The sequence below is a fragment of the Glycine soja genome, chromosome 2, assembly GCF_004193775.1.
Source record: "Glycine soja cultivar W05 chromosome 2, ASM419377v2, whole genome shotgun sequence".
NCBI lineage: Eukaryota > Viridiplantae > Streptophyta > Magnoliopsida > Fabales > Fabaceae > Glycine > Glycine soja.
This window is the reverse complement of record NC_041003.1, coordinates 47,072,132-47,091,074: the sequence shown is the minus strand read 5'-3', so window position 1 is coordinate 47,091,074 and position 18,943 is coordinate 47,072,132. Positions and strand designations below refer to the sequence as shown.

General features: G+C 32.3%; 3 protein-coding genes across 4 annotated transcripts; 1 reads left to right on the top strand and 2 right to left on the bottom strand.

The window, feature by feature from the left end:
• The first annotated feature begins 2,836 nt into the window (after positions 1-2,836).
• LOC114372010 (GDSL esterase/lipase At2g40250-like) lies at positions 2,837-5,018 on the top strand. Its single transcript, XM_028329381.1, has 3 exons — positions 2,837-3,498; positions 4,337-4,607; positions 4,735-5,018. Exons 1-3 carry the CDS (start codon positions 2,884-2,886, stop codon positions 4,926-4,928), a joined length of 1,080 nt encoding a protein of 359 aa, XP_028185182.1. The 5' UTR covers positions 2,837-2,883; the 3' UTR covers positions 4,929-5,018.
• Positions 5,019-7,599: 2,581 nt separating this feature from the next.
• Positions 7,600-12,130, bottom strand: LOC114399766 (sorting and assembly machinery component 50 homolog). Its single transcript, XM_028361987.1, has 4 exons — positions 11,515-12,130; positions 10,472-10,957; positions 8,499-9,011; positions 7,600-7,994 (listed from the first exon to the last, which is right to left on the bottom strand). Exons 1-4 carry the CDS (start codon positions 12,028-12,030, stop codon positions 7,911-7,913), a joined length of 1,599 nt encoding a protein of 532 aa, XP_028217788.1. The 5' UTR covers positions 12,031-12,130; the 3' UTR covers positions 7,600-7,910.
• A 2,016-nt stretch (positions 12,131-14,146) lies between these two features.
• LOC114399752 (probable inactive receptor-like protein kinase At3g56050) lies at positions 14,147-18,286 on the bottom strand. 2 transcript variants are annotated; one of them, XM_028361978.1, is made up of 10 exons: positions 18,143-18,286; positions 17,817-17,990; positions 17,577-17,718; positions 17,197-17,268; positions 16,944-17,087; positions 16,716-16,856; positions 16,151-16,563; positions 15,569-15,759; positions 15,332-15,464; positions 14,147-15,022 (listed from the first exon to the last, which is right to left on the bottom strand). In XM_028361978.1, the coding sequence occupies exons 2-10, from the start codon at positions 17,929-17,931 to the stop codon at positions 14,436-14,438; spliced, it is 1,938 nt and encodes a 645-aa protein (XP_028217779.1). In that variant the 5' UTR covers positions 17,932-17,990; positions 18,143-18,286; the 3' UTR covers positions 14,147-14,435. The 2 variants fall into 2 exon arrangements, with proteins under 2 accessions (XP_028217779.1, XP_028217773.1); XM_028361972.1 differs by lacking the exon at positions 18,143-18,286 and having other exon boundaries at positions 17,817-18,136.
• Between the last annotated feature and the right edge of the window lie 657 nt (positions 18,287-18,943).

Genomic DNA, 18,943 nt, shown 5'->3' with positions numbered 1-18,943 from the left:
TGCCTTTCGAAATTTTAGCTCAATGTGCATTTGGTGAACTGATAAACTAATTCAACTAGTCCACTTGCCTCCCATTCATTCTGTTTCCCTGTGGTGAGATATTTAGCAGAAATCCATGTAGGTTGCAAATCAAAAGCCTTGATTAGAGTGGTGCAACTTGCTGATTTTGTCATTTTTTGAAAGCAGTCTTAAATTTACAACATTAAATTTAATCATAAATTAATGTTCAGGCCGGTGAGATGGAGTAATAAATTTAAGGGCTTAAAGATTTTTTATATCTGAAAAATTAGATAATTTTATTTTTTGGTGCGAAGTATGATTAATATTTATGAGACAATCTAACTTGTCATTTATAAGATTCAAACTTGATATTTGAGTCTAATGCTCAAACCAAGTAACCAACTGTGATTGTTAACTTTATTTTGTGTTCTTATAAGAATATCCATTTCATCCTTAATTTTATTGAAAGGAAAATGCTTAATAATACGAATGAAATTTCGTACTTTAAGCACAAATGATTTGATCTCTTTAACATGTTTTTTCGTAATTTAAAAAATGTTCACCTAAAAAATATCTTATATAAATTAAATAATATAAAAAAATAATTATATTTAATAATATCATTTTCTTATAAAAAATTAATTTAATAAACTCTTGGAACAATTTTAAAAAAATAAAATAAAAAAATTCAACTCATGAAAGTTAGAGTGATCAAACCTGACTTGTTTACTGTCACATCAAACTAGTATAATTTAAGATTTTTTTTAATAAATTAGTGTATTTTAATAATATTCTAGATTAAATTGATATAATTATGGAAAAAAAACCTTCCAGTGACTATTCCTCTAAATAAAATGTTCAGAATTTGCTGTGAGATGGTTTATTTAGATTTTGGTGCGAGATAGGAAGTCTGCCACGATTAGCGGGATATAGAATCAAAAGTTGTTAGTTTATTTTTCTTTAACAATTTTTTTATAAAAACAATTAAACCAAAATCTAGAGTAAGAGTTGAGTTTAGAATGAAATAAAAAAAATAATTAAGATAGAAACTGATATTTATAAGGTGGATAGAAACTCCCAGTTCTTAATCGTAGGAGCCATTATAATAGGGTCTTGTAGATAATTTATTGTTTGCAAATAATAGTTAATAGATAATGTAAATAATAGTTAATAGATAATTCACAACTTATAGATAATAGTGAATAAATGATGTATATCTTGTAGATAATTTATAAATTATAAATAATCTAATAGATTATAGATAATCAATCGCTTATGAATAAAGAAATAATACTATTATCATTAATATCCAACTATACAGATAATTAATTGTTAATACCTACTGGCCAAATAGTCCAACTGTCCAGGGAGTTACTTGTGAGTGCACATTCTACTATCACGTCAATTTTGTAGACTCCAGTAAAATTTATTATAAAAGTTAATAAATAATCTATTATACATAATAGATTGTTATTGATATTTTTTACACTATATGTGCCTATATTTTTTTTTTCAAATTTTATTTTGCTAAATGGTGACAAAAGATTTTTCGGTTTCTATCATAGTTTATAAGTTTGTATGATTTTCAATTTTTTTTTATAATTTTTTAGAAATTTCAAAATTGTATATATTTTTTATCGTTAAGTCTCTCAACTCACTAGCACCCGAGTTAAGGACTTGTTTTGTTTGGCATACTAGCCCAGTCCATTCTGTTTAAATGCTAGGCATTGCGAATTAGATTAAACAAAACAAACTGGCCTGTGTAGTATTTTTTTTTTAACCTTATTCATCCTTAATATTTCAATACAATTTCACTTTTACCTTTTTATATTAGAGTTAAAGTATTTTTTTCACATTCCCAGTCAAAAAAGCCTTTCTACATTATCATTTTATGCTTATATTACATTATTCATTTTAATTTTTAGTAAAATATTTTATCTTTAGAAAAAATTGATAAGAATTCTGTTTATTATTATTATTCATCTTTTGTCATAAGAAATACGATCCAGCAACCCATTATATATAAAAAAACCAGTAACTTCCAAAAATCATTGTACATATCCTTAACTCACAAGATAACTCAACATAAGTTAAATGTAGATATAGATATATAGATATTTGGGTAGTTAATAATTTAGATAACTTACTAATTCTGTTTGATCATATTAAATAATTTTAAGTCTTTTGGTTCCGAAAATTTGATTTTCCCGCACACGGATATACATAAACTGATAAATATTTTGTGTTACATTTCGAAAATTATATTTTAAGGCAGATATGTCCGGTGTTTTTTTTTCCTATACTGTAGCTTCTGTTTCTTTTTGTTTCTTTCCTCTTGTAACAAAAAAAAATATTAATTAAAATTAGTGTTAGCTAAAACAAAAGACAAAGAAAGGCTTATCCAATATGAAATTTCTTAACTTCAAGTGCGTGAGTTTTCGAAATTTGACTTTTACCGCACGCATGAGTATACTTTAATATAAACTGAAAACAATATTGTTTGAGTTTCTTGAAAAATTAAAATTAGATTAGAAAATATTGTTAGCAAAAAACAGAAGAAATAGAAAAACTTTTTCAAATTCGCACCAAATATAACAACATTCATTTTGAAACTAATTGACAGCCTGGGACAATTATCATCTTCTGATATAATCTAATCAATGGATAAAACCAGTTTTGAACGCATGCTTGTGGATAATTGAAATTCAAATTAAACAAACCCAATCAATTATCATCCAACAGAAGATTACATTTATCTTGGAGTCTTTTCTCATGCTACCCAAATTCTATAAATAGAACATAACATTACGTACTCAGGTCACGTAGCATACAATATACCATATATAGTTTTCCAAGTGCAAAAATTACCTACATCAGGTTGCCATGGCTTCCCTAATAACCTCCAGCTTCTCCATTCTCCTCTTGCTATGCATGCTAAAGTCCACCACTGCCTCGAGCAATTTCTCGGCCATCTTTGCCTTTGGGGACTCCACGGTGGACCCCGGCAACAACAACCACTTGTTCACTCTCTTCCGAGGGGACCACTTCCCCTATGGTCGCGACTTTCCCACTCACCTGGCAACTGGGAGGTTTTCAAATGGGAAAATCGCAACCGATTACCTTGCCCAATTCCTAGGCCTTAAGGACCTTTTACCCGCTTACTTTGACCCGCTAGTGACTGTTAGTGATATGGTCACCGGCGTTAGTTTTGCCTCTGGGGGCTCTGGCTTGGATCCCAATACCGTGGCATTGGCCAGGGTTTTGGACTTGTCCTCACAGCTTGCTTCCTTTGAACAAGCCTTGCAGAGGATAACAAGAGTCGTTGGAAATCAAAAGGCCAATGATATACTAGAAAATGCCTTGTTTGTTATCAGTATTGGGACCAATGACATGCTCTACAATGCATATTTGATGCCAGCAACATCAAGGATGATTCGCTATGGTTCTATTTCGGGCTACCAAGATTATCTCCTTCAAAATCTTAATGATTTTGTTCAGGTTTGTATATTTTAAATAATTATTTGTCCCATGTTTAATTCAATTTCTCTTGTTTGCACGTTAATTAGAGTCATATGCTTAAACCATGAGTGCATAAATTAATTTGTAATTAGAGTCATATACTTATTAGATTTCGAATTTCTCCCTTTTTTTCTATATAAAAAAAAAAAACTATTCGTCGGGGAAGAGTTTATCTTTAGGGTTGGAAATTGGAATGATCCAAATCCGTTATAATATTGCCATCAATTAACTGTAGATGTATTTTATTTATTTTTTCTTCCAATTTATTGGCATTTTCAGTTTACGTCTCTTGAAATAATATATTCATAACGAGACATTGACAAACAATCATTATTCTTATTAATATTATCTTATAGAAAGTATATTGTTCATAAAGAAATATTCAAAACAAGGCAATTTAAATTTTCTTTCGTCTGCATTCCCTTATAAATTAAGTACAAATTCTACGAAGCTTCACAAAAATGAAACCACTTTGATTTCCTAACTTCTTCTCTTGAAAGCAAACTACATATTAAAGAATGCATGCATTTTTTTCATACATACTATAGGCATATCTTTATACAACTCATTTAACCACATTGCATATGTCACTCAAGCATTGTGTTTATGAAAAAAAATCTGAATTTGATTCTGATATAATATATTTTTTTAAAAGAGTTGATGATGTTTAAAATTAAACATCAAATTAAGAATTAGTCTCATAATTAATCTTAAGGATCAAAGTTAATGAGAATATCTTCAAGTTCCACCCAAAATCAAAGATTTTAATTACAATGGTTAAAAAATAATTTATTTTAATTAATGTTGGATATTGCAGACACTTTATGGAGCAGGAGCACGTAGGATTTTGGTGGCAGGTCTTCCACCAATTGGGTGTCTCCCAGTGCAAGTGACTTTAAGCAGCATCAAAGACCTACATTGGCTCCAACGTGTGTGTGACGCCCAACAGAACATGGATTCTCAAGCCTACAACAACAAGCTTCAATCCCATATCCATTTACTCCAATCCACACTCAATGATGCTAAGATCGCTTATTTCGATATCTATACACCCATTCTCGATATGGTCCAAAATCCAACCAAATATGGTACTACTTAATTACTCACTCATTTTTATATATATATATATATATATATATATATATATATTTATTTAATTTGCACAACTCGTCAAGTTTGACTCGTGCTAATTTTGTTCATTAATAATTTGTGAAGGCTTTGCGCAAACTCTTCAAGGATGCTGTGGGACAGGGCTCTTGGAGATGGGTCCTGTGTGCAATGCACTTGACCTAACTTGCCCCGATCCGTCTAAGTACTTGTTCTGGGATGCTGTGCACCTTACTGAAGCAGGAAACTACGTTCTTGCTGAGAATGGTCAGCAAAATGTGATTCCATACCTTAGTAATTAGGCTATTATGATTTTACATTTTATATACGCATTTTTTTCCTTAGGACCTTAGTAATTAGGCTATTAGGGGGATTATATTATTTTTTTTCATGGCGGGTTAGGAATTCTATTTTATCTATAGAGCATGTTATTTTGTTTAGGTACAGATTGTTTTTTTTTATAATATTAATATTAAATTAGTTTTTTATTCATTCAATTTTTTTTAGATTTAATTTGATCCTTTAATTTTTTAATTCAATTTATTTTTCTAATTTTTTAAATAGATTCAATTTGACCATTCAATCTAAATTATAAAAAATTATATTATGTGATGATTCAAAATTTTTACTAAATGGTTTTAAACTAACATAAAATATAAATTTTAAAAAAATGAATTAATTTTAAAAATTAGAGGACTAAATTAAACCAAAAAAACTAGATGACCAAAGTGAATGATTTTAAAAATAAAATAATTAAATTGAATCAAAAAATTGGAAGATCAAATTTAACTTAAATAATAAATTAGAGGAAAAAACTAATTTATCCTAATATTAATAAATTAGAGGAGTCATTCTTAATCTTCTCTTTTTTTTTAGATGTGTATTTCACACGTTAGACACTATTTTAACAATTAGCTAATGAAACCAAATCTATCGAGTTGCCTAGTAATAAAATTTTTAAATGGTAAAAATTGTGTACCATTCTTAGGAATTAAGAGTTAATTTTCGATTTCAAAAACAAAATCCTAATGGGAATCATAATATGCATTTGATCTCATTGATAAAAAAGAATAAGGCTTAATTGTAAAAAGAGTCTTCCTATTTATCTCATCACTAGATCGGTTCCTTTATTTTTTAATTTATTATCGCAGTTTCCTATTTTTTCAGAATTTATTATTTGGGTGAATGAAGTTATGTTTTGCAATTACGTACATTCTAAACTATCAGTTACCAATAAGAAAACTTCGATAATAAATTAAAAAATAGGGGAACTCCCATTGATGAATTAAAAAATAAGAAGACTGATTTAAAGTTTGTTTTTTACTTATAATTTTTAAAGTTATACAATATAATATTTAAATGATATATCAAGAAATATTCTTTTAAACACAATCTCTTATTTAGTTAAAATTTATTTAAAATTACAAATTTTTGAGAATCACACATTATATTTAATGAATCTCTCTTCTGATTTTTATAATTTTTAATAAATTTTAAAAAATAATTAAAGAATGTATTATTAACACTCCGTTTATTTTTTGAAAATTTATTAAAGTTACTTTTATTTCTATTTTTCACGTTGACTTTTAAAGTATTTTCATTAAGTTTTCTATTAAATAAATTGGAGAGTGAGATTTTCAATTTTTTTATTCTCTCACTATGATATTTGGTATATTTCTCTCTTGATGTGAATTTACGAATGATAGTGAGTGAAACATGAAGGATTCTATTCTGCGAAATTAAAATATTTTTTCGCATGGTACAAAAGTTAATTCATAGTGTTGGATTTTTCTTACTTGAGATCTACGACTCAAAAAATTCTTCTTTCATTTTTTTTTTTGTTTTGTTTCCCCTTTTTCCAATTTTGTCCTCTAGTTCTCTCACTACCTCTCTTCCCCCTCAAAGACCCAACCTCTCCATTTTCTTCTCTGATAACGGACGACATCACCGTTGACCATCATCAATTCTTGGTTATTGCCATTCTTTCCTCTTCGACCACGATCACTGTTTGTTGTTGCTCTGAAAAAGGTCATGTCGTTTGGGTTTATGAGAACGGGCTGCATGCTTGGATTTTTAGAATGCAAAGACGCTAGATCTGTTGCGACAATGGAAGACCGTGAAGTGTACGACAACGACAACTTCTTCAAGCACAAGGTTGTCGAATCGACACTAGATCTATTGATTTTTGTTTTGTTAGATCCCAACTTGATTTTGTTAGATCTACGCTTGATTTTGTTAGATTTGGAGTTTGATTTGTGCAATCTGGGTTTAAGACTAGCTACTATTCCCTCTATTGGCAATGTGACCTTTCTTCGAAATCGACGAATGCCGCGATCTAGGTTTGGAGTTATCGTTGCAATGTTGCCAATGGTTTTTTCATTTATCAATTCTGTAACTTGCGTTCAAGATTTGAAAATATGTGATTGTTGACGAAGAACGAAACCATAGTGTGTTTGGAACAGTGGAGGTGTTGGCATCGATAGCGTATGGTGTTCACCATCGATGAAAGTTGCAAGAGTTGGAGTGAGAGTGAGAGGGAAAGGGAAAGGACAAATCTAGAAAACAAAAAAAAAATAAATAATAAAAAAAATCTGAACCTTTCACTTGAAAACTAAAAAGATCGAATGGTGTGAAAAAACTTTTTTTAAGGTGCAAAAAAAACCTTCGCACCTTAGAACTCGTCATGAAACAAATCAGACACTATATCGGTTCGTTTCAAAGTTTTTGCATTTCCATGCATTCACTCATCTATTTAGGTCTTCAGATGCTTTCACTCCAATGCTAAATTAATTGCTGCTTTATCGAACTACGGGTTGGCCCGTTTTATTTGGGTATACTGTAGTTATTTTTGGCACTTGATATCATTATATGTTGTTCGTACCTTGAGTACTGCGAAGGTTGAAGTCAACTCACTATGAGAAGTTATAACTTAATTATATAGAAAAAAGAAGAAAGGGAGTGAGATATACATTATACTTTTAACAACTCACATGGTGACCTCTCAACCAACAAAAAAGGGTGGTGTACACTTCACAATCCAAGTAGGACGGAAAAAGTAATTAATTCTCAGTTGCAATGCTTCTAAAATTGCAGTACATGAGTACATTATTTTTTGAATTTAGTACAACTATTGTGTCAAAATCTGCTGATATGTTATGAATGAATGCCCTCTCTTATTTTGTCTGGATTATGGTAAGAAAATGAAAATACCGTGCCATGATAGATAGCAAAAAATATTTAATGCTTGAAGAACTACATGAAAAAAATGGAAGAAAACACAGCTGCTATGATGGAGCTGAGAAGCTAAACCTAAATCCAGTCTTCCCACGATCATGTTCATCCTTTCTGAGTATGTAAAAGTAGTTACCCTGAAACAAGAAATATGTTGGTGAATAAGTCAAAGGAAGTTTTGATATAACACATAAATAGCAAATTAAGAAAGGCATGGTGGAGAGCAGGAGATTGGTACTACGTACAACTAAAAATAGATTTACTAATCCTGATAAAATGCTAACCTATCAATTCAACAGATTGTGATTGTTCATTGTTCACCTAAATTACCTTGCTAAATTCAAATACCAATTTATATCAGATAGTGCAGACATCATAAGTAACAAGTGCTCAGTTTAAATGAGGGAAAAGACAAATAAAGAGGAAAATTATGCAAGCAAAAAGATTTCAGGATTAAAAAATTATATAGTTCTCTTCTCTTCATACTCTTTAATGTCCAAATATAACAAGGTTACCCCAATATCCAACATATTTTGTCTTCATCATTGACATTTCACTTCTAACTCCACCCAATCTCCCAACTTTTGGCTAGTTTGAGCTTCTTTTTAATTAAATATAAAGAAATTAAAACAGATGCTGACCTCTAGGCGGAAGAGTCTAGTAGGAATAACAACTCCACATCCCACTGACATTCGAAAGGATTCTAAGAACTTCCGAGGAGAGAAGTGCTTATATTCATTCTGAGTTAATTTAGCAGCATTCCCCGAACCAGCAAAAACATGCCCATGGATTCCATGTTCTCTCAACCACCTAATTGGAAGATCGAAAGAGAGATCTGCAAAAGCAGTAACAGCAAGATCTCCACCAACGAAGTCCCATCCAGAGGAATCAACATTGTCATCATTAGACCCATCTCTATTTTGCCTCCGAGGTTCAGTAGGACCTAATCCTCTAGTTTTAAATCCCCATAATGTTGTTGGTCCTCCTAGGGTGCAAACTGGAGAAAAATCACCACCCAAATAAAACCTTTCTGGAAGGGGAGAAGACTTGGTTCTGAATCCATGCCCCCATGGAAAAACAGCACCAGCAGATATCCCAAGGTTTAGTGCTGTATTGTAAAACCCAAAAGGGACAGCAAAGCGAACATCAAACTCCTGCATTAGAACTTAGCAGAGTTAACAGAGTTGCTGAAGAAAAAATACTTTGAAAAACAGAGCAAAGAAAAGAAATATTAAAATGTAGACAAGTTTTTTACAACAATTTTTTTTTAAGCAGATCACCATTTTCATCCCCAAAATTGTAAAACACTGTCGTAACAGTACCAGGTTTTCACTTTCTGGCAAATAAGTCCCAGAAATTGAATTCCATTACTCAAGTTAGTTGTTGTTGTTAGTCATCCACTAACTCCGTTAGCCAACACATGATGCAACTGCCAAAATGGCAAATAACATGCCACATCAGATGTTGGTTAACGGAATTAGTGGATAACTAATGGAATTCAATTTTGGAGTCTTATGTTCTAGAGTTAAATCTAGGGACTACTATGACATTGCTTTACAATTGTGAGGACAAAAATGGAGGTTTACTCATTGTTTTCTACAACAAATTATATGTATCTATATGTTACTATGACAAAGGTTCATCATTCATGCCTTAAAGGCAGTCTCATCCCCAACAATTACTATAACCAAAAGCATCCTGAGCAATTTACCAAGAAAAAATTAATGAGCAAGCCATGCATATAGCATCTAGTATCTGATTCCCTTTCCATACACAATGGAGACCACACAAAATTCTTGAAATATCTTCCTTCCACTGGTCAGATATTAAAAAGCAGCAAAACATAAAGAAAAAAAGAAATAAATAGTAAAAACTCAATTTACTATGAACTAACTCCCAGGAAAACAAGTGGAAGGAAAGAAGAAACAGTCCTTTAAATCTAGTTATATTGATGGTCATTGGTCAGTAACACATGACATTAAATCTATTTTGGGGTAGTTTGATTATTTATTTCTATATCTCTTATTTCTATTTTCAATAATTTTATTCCAAGGTCTCAATTAATTATAATAGCAGCTAGATCTAATCAATAAGATTCAACTATATGAAAAATAAAAATATATGGCAGATGAAAGTTGCACTTGTTATCATCATCAAGGAAACACTAGAAATGGGAACAAGGGAATTTTTTAACTAAAATTCATTCATTATATGGCATCATTGACATAGCAAATATCACCCCCAAACAACAAAAATATGAACTAAATAGATTTTAAAAAAAAATGAAAGAAAGAAAAAGAAATTGTAGTGCTTTTCCAAATGCACGCTGGATTTCTCTTCTAAGGGAAGAGAACTTCTTTGACAAAGAAGATGAACTCCTTCCATAAAAAATAGATAAATCCAAAGTTTTAACCATAATTTTCTGCTTTTTAGTTTAATCAAATCATTTTAAAATTTCTGATCACACCGATTTGGAAATTCTAACCACTCCCAAGATTATTTCAATAATTCTTACACCAAAATCATTTAACCTATGTGTTAATATGCTTCATGCATTGCACATAAATTTGTAAAGTAACATTAATTGGAGGAAAATAAAAGGATTTAATCACACCTGACGTAGAAACCGCAAGCTCCTGGGATCCGGTGTAAGGCCACCAACATGAGTGGTGGAAAGAAAAGCATATCCTTTAGTTGGCCTAATAGGAGAATTTCTCCTATCAATTTTAAAAGTATACTTCAAAGATGACACTAAACCATGCCCAAGCTGCCTCCTTATAGACCTGGATGACATCTGTGAAGGATCTGTTAAGGTACGCCATCCAAGAGTGTATGCTAAGTCATGGTGCTTTGTTGAGATTAAGCCAAGAGATGCACCCAACAACCGCTCTTTGTATGAGGAAGACTCTTGCCAATCTTGGGAAAGCATGGATATTCGTGTTACAATAGGAGTCAAAAATCCTTTAACTCGAGGGGCATACACCCCTACACTCACCTCGGTTGCTTGGTTGGCACCATAGGCCAAAGAAGCATCCCATAGATCACCATAACCCAACAAATTCTTATACTTAAGAGCACCTTCAGCAGTCCAAGAACTAGTCTACAAACATCACACAATTTCACAAAAATAAAAAATTAGATTCTTTTGCCCTTTTTGACACCTTAAACCTAACATGTAAAATCTTAGGACAGAACTTAGATATAGTTCCATAGGTGCTATTTGTGTTCTCCAATAAGAATTGGAGTTTCACCTCAGTAATCCGTATAATAAAGGTTTGCATTAAAGGATTATCCAACTTACCGAGATGAAACTCTAATTCTAATGGGAGAACACCAGGATGAAACTTCAATTATGATGGGCAAACAATACAAACAACGCTTAAGGTAGTGCATACAAGTTTTGTCCAAAATATTATGATGAAGTGATGTATACATAGGAAGCGTGATAGCGTGACCATTCAATCTTCCATAGACGGTCAAGGTTAATTTAACTTAAATCTAAGCTTGAGTATCTTTGTAAGATTGAATAAGCAGAGTTAATTTTCTCACTTCTCACTTGATAGTTGCTACGCTCATATATTTGCATGTGTTTCTATAAAATGCAATGCCTTAAATCACAGTAACATGTATTATCAATCTGAGGAAGAGAAAGTGTACCGAGGGTTTGGTATAAACGCCGAATTCGCCGGAAACTTTGTTATCGGTTTCGACAACGTCGACGATGACATTGGCAGTGTTTGGAAGCTCTCGGGGTCCAGCCTCGAGGCGAACCTTGCAGGAATCGAAGATTTCGAGGCCCTGAAGCCTGGCAACGGCGATTTGCGAGGCTTGCATAAGCTCCTGCATGCTGGTGGCGTTCTCGATGTCTTTCAGCTCCGCTTCAATCACCCAATCCTTCGTCTTCGTGTTGCCGTTTATGACAACGTCGTGGACTCGGATCGGAACCAGCTCCGACGACAAGCGCCGCGATAGGCTTTCCACCTTGAAACGCTGCTCCCGCAACTTGGACGCTGCGGATTGGGGAATTCCGCGATTCGGTTCCTGAACGACGTCGTCGTCGTCTTCTTCGATGTCTTCGTCGTCACGAGGTTCCACATCGTTGTTGGTGGAGTGTTGACTGTGATTGTTAGGGTTCGAAGGAGTTGCTTCTTCTTCTTCTTCAGTGTTTGACATTGTTGGACAAGAAAGCAAAGATTGAGTGTGTGAGTAATTCAATTGACCTCCTTGTGAATGGTAACCTTTTTATATATTGTTTTTTCAACAAGGGTCAATTACACATTTACACTGTCTATTTCTCCTGAGATGTCTAATACTCTAATAATTAATTTTGTACCCAAAAAAACAAGTACTTTATGTACTAGTAATTAATTAAGCCAATAGAAAAGTGTTGAAATGAAATTTTAATTGCTGCTGAATCCTTCTTCAGATGCTGGATAGAAGCAAGCTCACCCCCCAAACAACAGAATCCAAGCTCGGGGAGGGAAAATCGAAACAACAACGTGACTAGATTGTTTCTTTCCTTGAACATGTAAAAGTGGCATTGGCCTAATTGTTAGGAATCATGAGGGAAAATTCTTAAAATATGCATATGCATCCATCCCTCTTTGGTACAACCACTGTTCAGTGATGCTACCTTGAGGCCTGACTTGTGCTGGAAGTATGAAATTTGCTGCTTACCACCAATGAAACTTCGTTGCCATCGAGACTCGAGAGTAACTGCATGAATTAGTTGTGCAAGTTCTGAACAGAAATGTGGATGACAAATCCGAATTAGGAACAATTTGTGGACATATTATTTTGGCAAAATACTAGTTTCATGATTTCTAAATTGGAATAAAACAAAATGATACATTATTATTATTAATAAGAATTTGTGCCCATAGTCTTGCAAAATGTCAAAGCATAGTTCTAAAGGTTTAGCTTGGCTTGTAGAGCATCCTACCTTGGTGATGTTAAAAACAGCTTTTGGTTAATGAATTTCTAAATTTTATTAGCAGAAAAAGGTGTTATTTGGTGTGACATTTTAAAATTTGAGTCTCAATATTGTGTCAAACAGTCAGTAATATTTATATTTGAGTAATGTTATTTACATATCAAATTTTGCAACCAAAAAATTTTACATAAAGGAAAGAAATATCAGAAAAAGATTGTGTATGATAAATTAAGTTATGCAATGCAAAGAAGTAAAAAGAAAAGATGAATGTACAAAAATTATTTCAAAATTTTAATGTGTGAATAACATTATTCTTTATACTTTGAGTACGTCCACAACATAAATTAAACTCGTGTCATATCATATCTTTTTAAGAATTAATTTGCCCATAAATAAGATGAAGATATTTAATATCAAGTTAATTAATTTGTTTTTGTTATAAGACATAATTTAACTTAATATTTTAGTAGTGTTTAGTGTATGAATAAAGTAGAATAAATTGGAATAAAACAAAATGATACATTATTATTATTATTATTATTATTGCAAATAGGACGAAAATAAGATATTTTAAGAACATGCATATTAATTAGTGATTGTCATATAAGAATTTTAAAATCTATGGTATATTAAATAATATTTATTCAAGTTATACAGAGAAAGAGATAAATAGATAGCATATTGAATACAGTAAGATGCATGAAATGAATTTTTATATCAATTAAGATCTATATTAAATTCTCTGTTTTTCAACATGATCTAAATCTTTGAATGATGAAAGAGGAAACCAAAGACAGATACAAGGGTTATGTTGCATTAAATTAGGGTTTAAGATAGTTTACTAAATTATAAATTTATGAAAAGATTAACGGTTAAAATAACTGAAAATATAAAATAAATGAAAATAATAAAACAATAATTTATTTAAAAAGAATAAGTATGAAATTTAATAAATATATTAAAGATATAAATATAAGAAAATATATAAAAAAAACTATAAATTAGAAATTAACGTCTTAAAAAATATTAAAAATTACTCATAAACTACTAAAAAAAAGTTTATTTATTTAACAGTCAAATGAGATTTTTAATTGATAAAATTTTGTTTTACTGAAATATGTTGTGAAACATAATCAGTAATTAATAAAATAGGTATGTTGGGTTCTAATTTCATAATTGGCTGTCACTCTAGGAGAATTTGATCTCCCACACTGTAACCCTTACCCTCTGTTGCGAAAAGAATGCTTTCAACAAATGCAAGAGAAAGCCTCTCACTCTCGTTAACACTTGATAGTTTGATCAACGCACGCGAGCAGGATTAAGATTATTAAACTACTATTGTTCGATACATTTGAATGGAATGAGAGACGAGTACGAAATATCATGATTAACCACATATACTGACTTGAAATTAAGTAATATACAAACGCTATTTTTCGAGGTGCATTTCCGTAAGCTACAATTAAAAAAAAGCACCCAAAAGAACTTCAGCACACTTTCTTGGTCTCTCACTCGTCATTTGTGACCATGTTCTACAACAACAGATACTTTAAGTAAAAACTTTTTTATGACTTCACCTAAGGGAAAAAAGGATCAAAAAGCTAAAAGCTCTCAGACTCAATAATCATAATCTGCTTCACTTGTTTCAGCGTGCTTCTGCAGAAGCAATCTCAAGTTCTGCCCACCAAAGAGGAGAAAGTTTTGGAACTGCTGATTCAGGTGTTATTTTTGTTATCTCTCTGAGTCTCTCACTCACATCTTTCATTGTTGGTCTCTGCTGTGGATCAGGGTGGACACAAGATGTAATCAATGCAGCAACTTGTTCCAGCTGATCCTCTTGGTAAGACACTAGAATTGGATCCACCATTTCTATGAGGGGCTGGTCCCCTTCTAAATAGTGTGATGCCCAGTTTTCAAGTGAGTCCCTATGTTCCACTGAATAAGGAAGACGACCCGTGACCATTTCAAATAGTAGAACACCAAAGCTATAAACATTACTTTCTGGAGTTGCTATTGGCATGTCAATGGCTCTTGCCTCAGCTGAGGTTATGTCATTGGAGAAACTTAAATCTGAAAGCTTGGCAGCGTAGTCATTGGTGAGGTAAACGGCTGAAGAATTCAGCTTGATAAGGGTCATAGGAGGGTCCAACTGGTGCATATGTTGCAGGCAATAAGCCATACCCGTTGCAACTCTAAGTCTTGTTCCCCAATCCAAGTGCTCAGCCTCTTTTACTGGAATTCACAACAAGATCAAATACATCAGCTATTTACCAACTCAAACATAACAGGGATAATAATTGGAAAGCATTCTTGCTTCCAAAGAGAAAAGGAAACATAGTATAATTTCAAATATATTGTAATGGCAATTTCACATTGAAAATTACAAAATTATGAGCGAGTTTCAATATATAAGGAGTGAAACTTACAAAATTTTGCAATTTTCAATAAATTTCAGCTAATAATTGACCATATGCTAGAAAGAGTGTGTTGTTAGCCTTTCTCCTTAGTGCAGTAATTACTCTAAAATGATACAGTACTTACTGTGTAAATGCTCAAATAGTGTTCCGTTTGGGGCATATTCAAAAACCAACACTCTGGTGAAAGGATCCTCTTCTTCACAGTATCCAATAAGATTGACAAAATTCTTGTGGTTCACTTTCGACAATGTATCTATCTGAAGCCATGGTATGGTTAAGAAGTTAGTTATAATTAAATTTCCTGAATTGCAATTCTACAGTTAAATTTGCTGGGTTTTTTCTGTTATAATAATTGGTGTACCTTGCTTCTAAATTGAGCTTCTAAAGTCTTTGACCAATTCCTGGATGATGTTACCGGAACAAAAGCTACAGCTATTTCAACGCCACTAGACAAAGTTCCTTTGTACAGTGTACCGATGGGTGAAGTACCAATTACATTACTAAAATCTTCACATGCTGCTTCAAGATCTGATCTCCTTAGCTTTTGCGCACCTGAAAATGTAAGACTCTGTCATGCATGTACATAGGCAGAAAACATACATGTAAGCATGAGAAATATAGCTCAAAGACATGGGAATGCAATCATTCAAAGCCAAATCAATTGGATGAGACCAAAGGACCCAATGAAAACAAGTTAAATAAGTTCCTATTCTTTGTCATCTTTCAGGAATCCTAAGCCTGTATGCAGTATGGGATTTAAATGTTCTGTTTTTAAATTAAAGGACATGGTCCTTCTTGGGAAGAGAAAAATAATTTTATTTATTAATATAACTAGTAGACTCTATAACTAATAATGTAGGTCCTTGCATGATAAAAATTATATGCTGCTTATAGCCTTGGTTTACTCTTGTTAACTTAGAGTAAAAGAAATGCTTAGATTTACCAGTTACAAATGCCTTCTGAAGCTGTCCACTTAGTCCCGTGGCCCAAGGTCTGACATTAGCTACCTTTGTTTTACAAAGATATATGCCAATGCTTGAAAAAATAAGAAACACAGCACCACCTATGACTCCGGGCAAAATAGGAAATGTATGAACCTTTGGTGAGTTGCTTTCAGTTTTAGATAATGTTCCAGAACCTGGTGTAGAGTGGGGAGGAGGAGAATCAGAACCATTTTTCCTATGAGGAGCTAACTTTGGCCCTGGTGGTTTTGCTGAGGCTGATGGGGAAGCAGAGGGAGGAGGAGGAGAGCTCTTGACAGGTGGATCAGCCACACGATAAAAATGGCCTTGATTAGTACGGGGTTTAGCCTTTTGTTGTAGTAGGCCACGAGTACTTTTACCTTGATCGATATTCCTTCAAAGAAGAGAAAATTATGTAAGTTTGTTTTCAAGAAAAAGGAAATAGGATAGGATTAGCCTATAATAATAATAGCATGAAATGGGCACATCTTAGAATAAAAAATACAAGTACATAAAGAGTTTGTTTTCAATCAATTAGTAACATACCATGTGGTGACTCTTTTTGTACAAGCTGGCATTTTAGCAGCATTAGTTAACTTATTTTCATCTACTTGACATTCAGAAAGCATCCTCAGTTCATTTATTTCGGGAGAGAAACCAACAAGAAAATCATTGTTATCCAGCAAACTGCAACAAGAAGAAACTAAGTACATGAAGAGAATTAAAAAAAAAAAGTGAAATTGAACTGTCTTAAGAGTATCATCATCATCGTACAGAATTGCTAGTGAGATATCACTCCTAAGATCAGCTGGTAGATGTCCACTGAAGTAGTTGTATCCCAAATCCAAAACCTCCAATTCTTCCAATTCTACAAATCCTTCAGGGATGATCCCAGAAAAAGAGTTATTCCGCAAAATACTGCAACATATTCACCCTCCAATTATTAGAATGAACGCCAATATAGAAATCATGGAGAATAGGAACTACAGCGATAGTCAATTCAACCAAGTAACAAACAATTACTTACATAGATTTTATGTTGACAAGTTTCACAAGCTCAGGCCCCAGAGTTCCTCCAAGGCAGAGATCCTTCAAATTCCTGAACAAAGGAAAAAATTTCTCTTCATTAAAAATCTCTCAACTTTAAAAATATGAACACTAGTTATTAGATTTATAAAAAATTATTATGATAATAGTCACTGTCGATAGTGTTGATCACTTGAGCATGCAAGGTTTTGCCAAGAGAAAATATAGTTTAAAAAAAAATTGGACCTTCTCTCATTTGATGAGACAAATAAAGAGAGAGATTAAAAAAGAAACATGTATATTCCTCTTCATTGTGCCCATAAATTATACCACAGAATTGGTTACAACTTACAAATAACAGATAACAGAATTAGCACTTACAAGGCCACAACAACTCTTCCATCTGAGCACTCAACTCCAAACCAATTACAAGGGTCAACAGATACTTCATCATCTATCCAATTTGACAAAGCACCAAAAGGGTCACTCACTATTCGCTGCCTCAACTTCAAAAGAGCATTACCTGCACACACACACACAAACCATGTCTGAGCATCTATCTTCCTAGTAGCCACAACAAGATTCCACAAACTCAAAATTCCACCACTACTAGTCAAGTACCTTCTTCATTTAAAGAACAACACAACCCCAATTTCTGAAGCAAGAAAAAAACTGCCACAAAGCGAAAAGCTATAGAAAGATCCTTGAACCGAGTGAGTTTCCTGTTCTTGGCCATTCTTGCTGCAAGAAAACCGTCTTTTCTGCAAGAAACAAACCTTGGCTTGGATGATGGAGCTTAATAGCCCAAGGAAGCAAAGTTAGAAGTTGTAAACATATTAAAAAGAAAATTTGAAGATATGAAGTGGAAGGAGCAAAAGTGTGATATCTAAGGTGAAGCAATAAAGCATGGACTGGTTCTAAGTTCTAAAGATGAAATGTTGTGACACCTGCAAGGCTGCAAGAGAGATTGGTGAATGGACCCAACTCAAAGAGACTTGAAAGCGCGTTCGGTGTCGCTCAGCTAACAAGTCATAATAGTAACGGTGGAAGGAGTGAAGGACAACAACATATTTACATAACCTTTTTAATAGGTTATTGTGAATTTTAGGGAAAAATAAATAAACTTGTGATCCTATTTATTAATTCTTTAAAGATATTAAACTATTTTTTATTATTACGTTATTGTCATTTTTCAATTGTTGTCTGTCAATTTCGAACCCAGGTTTTGAAGTTTCTTGACAGTCATGTTCCAAGCCATCAAGTTTACTCGAGGAATTGACTTGTTTATTAGTATCATTTTATCATCAAATCTTATTATATATTTTTGAATTCTTACTGTTAAAATTAAAAGACTAAATGAATTCACTTTTTCATACAGAAAATTATGTCAGTTTTTTGTCATGTTTTTTTCACGAATTTAGAGTATATATTTGAGTATGTGTTTTCATTTTTTAGTATTTTCATATTATAAAAATAAGTTTTGTTCCAGCTATTTTATATTTTTTTCAGGTAAAAAAATTAAAATATGAAAGAAAAATTAAATATTTTCCTCTCACATCTCAAAATTGTGTTATTTAATTAACTATAAGCTAGTTTGATTTGGTACAGAAACTATCTAGTTTATTTAAATAACGATATATGATTAATTTGTTAAATACTATATTAACAAATGTTAAAAGCAAGATATCTCTTCATCACATTAATAAATACTAATCTGTAAATAATTAAGTGATAACATTAATTTGATT

Coding starts and splice junctions, on each gene's coding strand:
- LOC114372010 (XM_028329381.1), top strand. CDS start 2,884: ATGGCTTCCCTAATAACCTCCAGCTTCTCCATTCTCCTCTTGCTATGC. Junction 3,499..4,336: donor ATCTTAATGATTTTGTTCAG/GTTTGTATATTT, acceptor TGGATATTGCAG/ACACTTTATGGAGCAGGAGC. Junction 4,608..4,734: donor CCAAAATCCAACCAAATATG/GTACTACTTAAT, acceptor TAATTTGTGAAG/GCTTTGCGCAAACTCTTCAA.
- LOC114399752 (XM_028361978.1), bottom strand. CDS start 17,931: ATGGCCAAGAACAGGAAACTCACTCGGTTCAAGGATCTTTCTATAGCT. Junction 17,088..17,196: donor CTTGTCAACATAAAATCTAT/GTAAGTAATTGT, acceptor AATATGTTGCAG/TATTTTGCGGAATAACTCTT. Junction 16,564..16,715: donor ACAAAAAGAGTCACCACATG/GTATGTTACTAA, acceptor TCTTCTTTGAAG/GAATATCGATCAAGGTAAAA.
- LOC114399766 (XM_028361987.1), bottom strand. CDS start 12,030: ATGTCAAACACTGAAGAAGAAGAAGAAGCAACTCCTTCGAACCCTAAC. Junction 10,958..11,514: donor GCGTTTATACCAAACCCTCG/GTACACTTTCTC, acceptor TGATGTTTGTAG/ACTAGTTCTTGGACTGCTGA. Junction 9,012..10,471: donor GCTTGCGGTTTCTACGTCAG/GTGTGATTAAAT, acceptor GTTCTAATGCAG/GAGTTTGATGTTCGCTTTGC.